Source organism: Habropoda laboriosa, unplaced genomic scaffold, assembly GCF_001263275.1.
Source record: "Habropoda laboriosa isolate 0110345459 unplaced genomic scaffold, ASM126327v1 scaffold134, whole genome shotgun sequence".
NCBI lineage: Eukaryota > Metazoa > Arthropoda > Insecta > Hymenoptera > Apidae > Habropoda > Habropoda laboriosa.
The window spans coordinates 979499-987985 of record NW_017100266.1 but is presented as its reverse complement, the minus strand read 5'-3'; the positions used below and the strand labels follow the sequence as shown (position 1 = coordinate 987985).

Genomic DNA, 8487 nt, shown 5'->3' with positions numbered 1-8487 from the left:
TATCTTATATACCTGCAAGGACAGGGGAAGTAAAGAGGCATATCTGCAGTGCTGGATGTAACTTTATTTCCACTGTCCTTCACAATCCCATTTCCTGTGGCCTTCAGAACCTTGTCCGGTGCTGATGCCATAAATCTGTGTCCTCTTGGACACTCGTATTCCACTCCAACAAATATTTTCACCACAAATTCTTTACCACCCTTGGATTTCCTACCGCGTATTGTGTTCATGTTCTGGAAATTTTTTCCTCTTGGACAGTAACCATGATCACCTATAGTGGGCCACAGGGAACCTCTCTCTTTCTGATGTTCTAATCTGTTGAAGAATTAGTTTGTAAAAATTAAATACCCAATTCAGTGGTAGGAAAATGTTTTATTCAAAGTTTGATTACCTTACAGTTACATCCCATGGTAAAAGAAAAGCAGAAGTAGGTAAAACGCCAGCTTGATGTTGTAATCCTAAGTTGTGAGAGTATAGGCTACTTGGTCCAAGGCAAACTAGAGACCAGCTGGAAAATTGTGGTAACAAGCCAGCTGGTGACTCTGTGTGCAACATTCCTGGTAGATATTCTGTTGTTGATGGCTGCCTAACTAAGGACTTCTCTGTAGAATTAGAGTACATTAATGTTAAATTTGCAATATAGAATTTTTTTAACAAATATTTACCCTTCGAATTTTCTGCATCACTATCAGACACTTCTATGACAACCTTGTGCGCATCACTTGGTGTTAGGCTAGTTTTACTGCTCAGCTTAGGAGCATCTTCATTAGTCTCGCTAGTTTGTTCTGATTGACCACCACTTCCATATGGTGTGCGAATATCATCTGAAAAAATGCACTGTAACTACAAGTAACCATAAATAATAAAATACAAATACCATTTAGAGTGTTAACTCCAAGGCTGCAAGCTTGTGTGTTTCCCTGAGGTGTAGGAGACTCTCCATGACTGAATGAATCCTTTCGCTTAGTAGAAAACAGCTGTGCTGGTCTGTGAAAAGTACAAACTATTATTCTCAAAATCCAGAAAACAATTTTCTTTAAATTTTACCTATAGTTATGAGTACTTGGCTGGAAAACAGGAAACTGTGTGCTCTCCAACTGAGCACAGCCACATTGTTTGGCCAGCATTTGAAAATAGTCGTAGTTGGCCTGCCTTAAACTAAAGGGGTCCTCCCTGGAACCTTGACAACGACCACAATTACAGGCACAAATATATCGAACTCCACTGCAGTGCTCTCTAATTGGCAAATCACTGTGAAGTGGAATAACCTTACATTAGAGTTACATAATATGCAGTATGATGTGATAAATCTGTTTCCAAGCGACACTTACTTATCCCCGTCCCTTTGCTCCGCCTGTTCCCCACCGCCAGCACCCTCACTTCCGCCTCTGTGTATGGGGTTTGTGCAGGGATTGCCTGTCAGAGACAGTACTTCGCACATTTGCCTCCCAGACCGCCAGTGCTTCTCACATTCAGCTTGTAACTTCTCACTGAACTCCTCAAACAGAGGACCCCTTGCGTGCATCTCAAAAACTGCCATAGCGTGAGCCAATTTTGTCTCGTGATAAGCTCTAATAAAAAATCAAATAGTCATTTTAAGTAAATTTTCTTTAAAAAGATCTTGAACAATTTCTGACGTAGATATGTGAGCCTGTACCTTGTATAGTGTTGAGGAAGATTCTCCTGATAGGTCTGAAGGGCTCTTGGGAGCACTTTACTACATCTACTTTTGCTGAACTTCACATCTGTGTCCAGTAAGCTGTGCAAGGTTAACAGTTCCTTATCTGTTCCATGTATGAAGTAGTCATATACTTTATTTGCTACATCACAAAATATTGCAATACTGGGTATCTGATGGAAAAGAAGAAATAAAGTTATTAGACTATGTTTTGTATGTATTAGATTATAATTTTTGAATTCAGAAGTCAAACCTCGAAATAGGCAGGCACAGTATGCCTTCCAACATTATCATCAAAGCCCCTTGCAAAAGCTAGGTTTATATGCTGTTGTAGGAATAATCTGAAGGAACGAGTCTCTGTAAATATATAAAAAAAAATGTTATTTTAATAAATTGATTTTGATTTAATGATTTATTTACCTGTTTCTGAATCATCTATTTGAATATTGGAGTCTTGGCTGGCCAAACTTCTGGAGGTACTACCTCCAGAACTAACTTTGCAACTTTGTATAAGTTTCCTAGCCATGTAACCCAAAATATCTCTAGATTCAGTTGTACCAGTATGTACATAGACAAACTCTTGGTTTGCAGGAATTGCAAATAAGGAATTGGAACTGAAAATTCCCCCATGTATTAAAAATTGAACATTTTTGTAGTTAAATATTTGTGTACCTAATGTTAGTCACTATACGGTTCTTTCTTAAAACTTGATAAATCTGATCTTCCAAAGAATGCTCCAGCTTCTTGATGTTAGCTCCACTAGCGGGGTCTTGAAATACTGCAGGACAAGTTTCAAAATAAAATAAAACTCTTGGAGAGCAGGGTCTGACATTGGACACCCAGTCTTTGGGCAAACTGTAAATGCAACTCAGAACATCTGACAGTTGTGGTGAAATTTTCTGCCTGAAAACAATATTTATAAAATCATAGAACAATTCTAGTTAAATACACTTTTCTAAAGAAAGATGAATTCATACCTGACAATGTCCATGGCTCTGAATAAGTGTACATAACTGTAGTCAAATGTGTGAGTTGAATGAGTGAGGACAATCACATGTGATATGTGAAACAGAACAAGTAGGGCTCTAGCATATTTATCTCTCATATGAGCCCACACACTGAGAAAATCTTTGCAGTCCTGGTTTTCTAAGAACTTGTCATATTCTGCCATTAGGGTATGTGTATCTAGGAGTCCTCTTAAATGTAAATATATAGTCCTATCTTTTGAATCATAGTATCCTTCGATCTCACACTATAGATAACATAGTAAATGTTATTATTAAAACACATTATTTTGAAATTTTTAATGTAAGTTCAAAAAACTTTTTACAAATGATTCTTTGTCCACTTCTGGTTCATCCAGGAGGCCCACTTGCAGGATGGAACTGAGCATATTGGTTTTGCATCCTTTTGCACGATACTGTGATTTCCCAAATACAGATACGATCACTACTTTTTTGTCTGTGTGCACAAAACTAAAACAGTTCAATTAAATATCATTTTTGTTTTGAAAAGGGGATTATATCCATTATTATTATTAGCATTGCTTTTTTGAATTTATGAATAAAATTATTTTCGAAATAAACACATTTTTTACGCATTAAAGGGGAGGAATTTTGTTTCAATTACCTCTCTGCGCTGCATGGCAACCGAAATTTTTGTGGTCGCATTATATATATATTTAAATGAGAAAGAGGTTATGTCATCGTACGTTATACGAATTAAGTAACACAATTCGTTGCACTTCAGTATGTTTACAGCAGAGTGCAAGTGCAAGTGCATCTCCTGTCAATATTCAAAACTGAAACAAAATTACCTAAATCTTAATCTTTTTGTTTGCACAATTTCTAAAAAAAATATATATTATTAAAATTACCGTGTGTTATTAGCTCATTAGAATTTTTCATAGTTGCTATGGTTACAGGAAGTTAAAGAATTACACAACTATCGAGGTTTGATTATCGTTAATTAATCATTATTAAATAATTTGCGTCACTAGGACTTTTTATTTACGAGATTTCTAGTTATATATTCGTCTATGCAAGGGTTAGAGTGTCAGGCTTTATTATCGATTCAAGAAGTAGGGGGCGGACTTCATTTTATTCGATTGTTCATTACTTCATCGCTTTACAGATTGTGGAATTATATTTACATGACAATTATACGAGTACGATATTTATTTGCTAAGGAAAAAGTAACAGTTCCACCAACAAGTATTAATTTGATGCTATCGTAGAGGGTTGTCAGATTTTTTTTCCAATTATGGTATTAACGAAGGAATACCGCATATGCATGCCGCTTACCACAGAAGAGGTACTTCATTTTTGAATTTTTTAGTGTTAATCGTCACTATACTTTTCAATGAATACTTCTCCTATAAGCAATCAATACAAAGTTTCACTGGAATACATTTTTTTGTACTTCATCAGTTAACTTTTTTTTCTATTATGCAATATTAACTTAAAAAATTAAAGATGATAATTTGATTTAGATGATTTGTGAATTAAAGGATTATAATCATTGGCAATTTATTTGTAGTATCGTATAGGACAACTTTATATGATTGCTAGACATAGTCATGAGCAATCGGATAATGATGAGGGTGTTGAAGTGGTTGAAAATGTAGAATGTGATCATCCGGATCATGGAAAGGGCCAGTACACAGAGAAAAGAATTCATTTGTCTAGGTGATAATCCTGATACCATGTGTTTCATACATTTGGGTTCTTAAGGAGGTTGATTTTTTTAATCTGTGTGTTATATTGCAGTAAATTACCTTATTGGATTCAGTCTGTTATTCCAAGAATATTCTATGTCACAGAGAAGGCATGGAACTATTATCCTTTTACCATCACAGGTATATTAAAGTATAGTTAATATACCATTAAATAGAATTCATAAAAGTCTGTTGTATACAAGCTGCTATAAGCAAGCTACATTCTAATTTAATAATATTCCAATTTTTGTTTGCATGTTATTTTTGGTCACTGAAGTGTACACTGTAAGTATCAATGTCTTAGATCCTATTGTGATTTCCTTTTACATAAAATTTCATTTTACAGTGTTCCTTTATTCCAAAATTTCACATAACCATAAAAACCAGATATGAAGATAACAATGGATCCACAGAAAACGTATGTAAATTAGTGTGTGCTTTATGCATTAACAGGACTAGTGTTCTGTTACTCATATTATATTTCAAATAGTGCTTAGGTCTGTCTCCTATTGAATTGATTCATCGTGAAGTTGACTTTGTAGACATTGCATATGATGAACTTCCTACAAAGCATTACAAAGCAAGAGAGGTAATATATGTCATTGCACTTGTTTTGTACAGTCAGTTGCATGTTGATATGCTTAAATACTTTGATTATAGGACCCAAAATTTTTTCAATCTAAACGAACCGGTCGTGGGCCGTTGGTAGAGGGATGGAGGGATACAATGCACCCAATAATGTGTTCCTACAAACTAGTTCACGCCTCTTTTGAGGTTTGGGGTATGCAAACTCGAGTGGAAGACTTCATTCATAGAGTAATTATCCTTCTGCACGACATTTTGGTGTTTAAATCACATATTTTGCAATTAGTGAGTTCATACTTTTATACCTACAGTGTGTAAAAGATATTTTAATACTCGGTCATCGTCAAGCGTTTGCATGGATCGATGAGTGGTATGATATGACATTGGAAGATGTTCGAGAATATGAACATAGGATGCAAGCAGAGACTAACGAGAAAGTGCGACTCAGAAATTCGAACAATGAGATGCCGACCACACCAACCTCACCAGTACCAAAATCTCCCACACAGAGTCGATCATGATTCTCTTGGTCATCGCCGCTGTTCTAGAGGAATTAGGTTAGCTGGTAGCCTCATCTAGGGAACGTAATTAAAAATTGTGCAAATAAACAACGGTGATTTCGATTCTGCGTGTATATATGTGCGTATCCACATTAGGATCAGATGTCTGATCTCAAAGCTCCAACAGTGGATAAAGGCTTTATATTTCTTTTACAAATCATTTTATGTAAGGTTGTTGCTGTATTGAATATTTTTTTTATAGATTATACAAACTGTGTTAGAACAAGTTTTGAGCTAGCTGAAAGCAGTATTTGGAAGAATACACCAATTATTTGCACCATGATCATTATTAGTTCTATATTGGTTCTAATAGCTATTTTTGAGATTACACATTTAAGATCATTGTTTCCCAGTACTTTGATTGTATGCAAAATGTAGGAACAAAATCAGTGTGAATGTAATATAATGTTAACAAGACTCGGAGACCTAGTTAGGGAAAGGCGTACTCTATTTTCATGTATGAAAACTATTGTAAAAACCAGTGATAGCATTTAGCATAAGAATTGTTAAATATTATAAGAGATACTGTGACTATGTGTGTGTGTGTGCGCGCGCGCGCGCGCGCGTGTGTGTAATCAGGCACTACTGAATTGTGTTTTCTTTTTTCTTTTGGTAATGAAGCTTTGTATTAATAGGTAGTTAATGTATTTTTTTAATTGGGAAGCAGGTTGTACATACAGAGTTAATCGAAACTAGAGCATAAATTTTTATTGTTGCAGTCTTTAATAAAAGCAAAAGTACCTGTCTTTAATTTTACTTAAAATATTTGAACCTTTTTTTTCCGTTTTTAGTAGATCATTTGTGTATTGTCTAACAATTTCTGGGGACCAAGAGTACGTTAAAACGATACCAAAACAAAGCACAAAAAAATTTGCACATTGCTCACTTGTAACTCTGGGATAAACCTGAAAGATTACGATTTCTATACACACTTTCGTGCCGTTGGAAAGGATCATTGTTCAAAATCTTACTGTTAATTTCTCAAAGTTCCTGGCACGTTTATAATTGTGTTCCACTCACTGTGAAGTATTTGATTGCTTCTTTACTGTATGTATCTGTATTTAAATAAACATTTCAAGTCATTCTTTTCATAAAAATGTTTTATTGTTTAGTTTGCAAACTTGCAACTAGCTAGTTAATTCAATATTGAATTCCTAGTGCAATAGTATCCTGCTGGAGGGAAAAGCTTGGTGAATAAATAGCATCACTGTATGCTTAGAGTTTGCCTTACAAAGGACTAAATAAACCCATTGAATTCTTCATTTTCATTCATGTTTAAGATATTTTGTGTTAGCAGGATGTATGATAACATTTAATTCATACACTAATCCTTAACTCCACAAGTACCATTTTCATTCAAAAAATCCTTGCACCAAGGATTGCAAAGTGAGATGATGCTTGCAAAGTTTCTCAAGTCAGACATATTGGTTGGAATGAAATATTACCTAGACTAAGGGTAATCAGAGCATCTCCAGAAGAAGTTCTAAACTTTTAATTGTCTTCAAAGACGGTACGAAATTAATAAACTTTAATCTACGTATAAAACTGCTCGACCTACTTATAATACCCCTCTCCATTTGGTCGTTCATTGAATTTATCGAGCAGTACGAATACGGAATCAGGATAGCATGTGAAAGAAAAAGAGACGAAAAGTGGGTGAAAACCGTAGCAGTCAGATAACCCATCTCCTTTCCATGTCTGGTCTACGCGCTGGTGACGTGAACGCGAATAATTGATAGAATTGCCGATAACAATGCCATCGTTCTGTCCTGCATTTTTTATTTGTCACAGTTTTTCTCTTCTGTGTTATACACTACTATTCAAAAGTCTGGTATCGAGAATTGCAGGCATATTTTTGTCCCTCAATATTGAATTGTTCTGGGCTTTGATTTTTGTTCCTCTTTTCCTTTATGGTTATTTGTTTTTGTTCTTAAGAAATTTTTCTTTTGGGAAATTTTTCTTTTGGGAAATTTCTCTTTTTATCTCCCCTTTTAGGAATTTCTAGCTTTAGGTATTTTCTACTTTAAATGTGCTCTCTTTTTGTAATTTCTAAGTCTTAAGGTGTTTCTTCCTTAATTATTATTCTGTTCAGGTAGTTCTTTGGTAGAAATATTTGCCTTTAATTTCTTCTCTCATCAGGTACTCCTTTTTTAAGAATTCCCCTCTTTAAAGTGGGAATCCTCTTTTTAGATGCTTCATTGCTTAAATATTCCCCTGTTTATGTATCCTTTTTTTTTTAAGTTCTTTTAATAAGCTTTTTTTAAATTTCTTCTTTTCTAAATTCCTTTTAAAGAATGCTCCTCTTTAATCATTTCACCTCTTTAATTATTCTTCTCTTTAGGTACACCTCACCGTAAGCATCTTCCCCTTTATTCCCTGCTACTGATGTTGTGAGTATGTACTTCCCAACTACTTCACCTCTTTAGGTACTTCCCTTTCTGATTGCCTGTTTTCATTGGTCACTATCCGCTTTTACTACTCCCCACCACTCTGTTCTAATCTCTCTCCACTCTCTCTCCACTTTGTTCCTTCTCTCCTTTTTGCTCACTTTCTTATTCATTTGTTTCTCTTATTCTCCTTCCAACTGGTTCCCTCCATCTTTTCCAAACAATTTCATAACATTTCCAATCTTATTATTTACAACAATTATTTCTTCTGTAAAAAATTCCAAATGATTCTCTTTTTTTTTATATCTTAAAGAATTATTGTTAGAAATAAGCTCAGTTGGTTACATTATCGATCGAAATATTACTACCTGTTGCTAGAGACGCGATTGAACCAACTACCTAATCTATTGTCGCGAAATAGGTGATTCGAGACTTTTGAGCGGCGTTGTATTGAAAGGATCACGGATGTCCTGTTCTTATTTTCCACGAATTTCATTGTAACTTCATCTCGTTCGACAGAAATTGCTTCCTGGAAAAAGATCAATAAAACCAATCATCTTC

The 8487-nt window shown here is 34.9% G+C and overlaps 2 protein-coding genes across 2 annotated transcripts in view; one reads left to right on the top strand and one right to left on the bottom strand.

The window, feature by feature from the left end:
• Positions 1 to 3375, bottom strand: part of LOC108573312 (protein SMG8) — a 3927-nt gene extending 552 nt beyond the window's left edge. The window contains exons 1-13 of the mRNA XM_017935718.1: positions 3308 to 3375; positions 3009 to 3153; positions 2656 to 2930; positions 2351 to 2581; positions 2099 to 2292; positions 1932 to 2035; positions 1658 to 1851; positions 1332 to 1571; positions 1048 to 1251; positions 878 to 987; positions 666 to 824; positions 392 to 602; positions 14 to 315 (exon numbers count right to left, since the gene is read on the bottom strand). Coding sequence (XP_017791207.1) covers positions 14 to 315; positions 392 to 602; positions 666 to 824; positions 878 to 987; positions 1048 to 1251; positions 1332 to 1571; positions 1658 to 1851; positions 1932 to 2035; positions 2099 to 2292; positions 2351 to 2581; positions 2656 to 2930; positions 3009 to 3153; positions 3308 to 3348 — 2410 coding nt within the window. The 5' untranslated portion in view covers positions 3349 to 3375. The remainder of the gene's footprint in view (positions 1 to 13; positions 316 to 391; positions 603 to 665; positions 825 to 877; positions 988 to 1047; positions 1252 to 1331; positions 1572 to 1657; positions 1852 to 1931; positions 2036 to 2098; positions 2293 to 2350; positions 2582 to 2655; positions 2931 to 3008; positions 3154 to 3307) is intronic.
• Positions 3376 to 3771: 396 nt separating this feature from the next.
• On the top strand, positions 3772 to 5579 carry LOC108573316 (cytoplasmic phosphatidylinositol transfer protein 1). Its single transcript, XM_017935723.1, has 8 exons — positions 3772 to 3991; positions 4217 to 4365; positions 4447 to 4535; positions 4672 to 4679; positions 4741 to 4812; positions 4885 to 4983; positions 5055 to 5210; positions 5291 to 5579. Exons 1-8 carry the CDS (start codon positions 3941 to 3943, stop codon positions 5498 to 5500), a joined length of 834 nt encoding a protein of 277 aa, XP_017791212.1. The 5' UTR covers positions 3772 to 3940; the 3' UTR covers positions 5501 to 5579.
• Positions 5580 to 8487: the final 2908 nt, after the last annotated feature.

Coding starts and splice junctions, on each gene's coding strand:
- LOC108573316 (XM_017935723.1), top strand. CDS start 3,941: ATGGTATTAACGAAGGAATACCGCATATGCATGCCGCTTACCACAGAA. Junction 4,813..4,884: donor ACAATGGATCCACAGAAAAC/GTATGTAAATTA, acceptor TATTTCAAATAG/TGCTTAGGTCTGTCTCCTAT. Junction 5,211..5,290: donor TGGAAGACTTCATTCATAGA/GTAATTATCCTT, acceptor TTATACCTACAG/TGTGTAAAAGATATTTTAAT.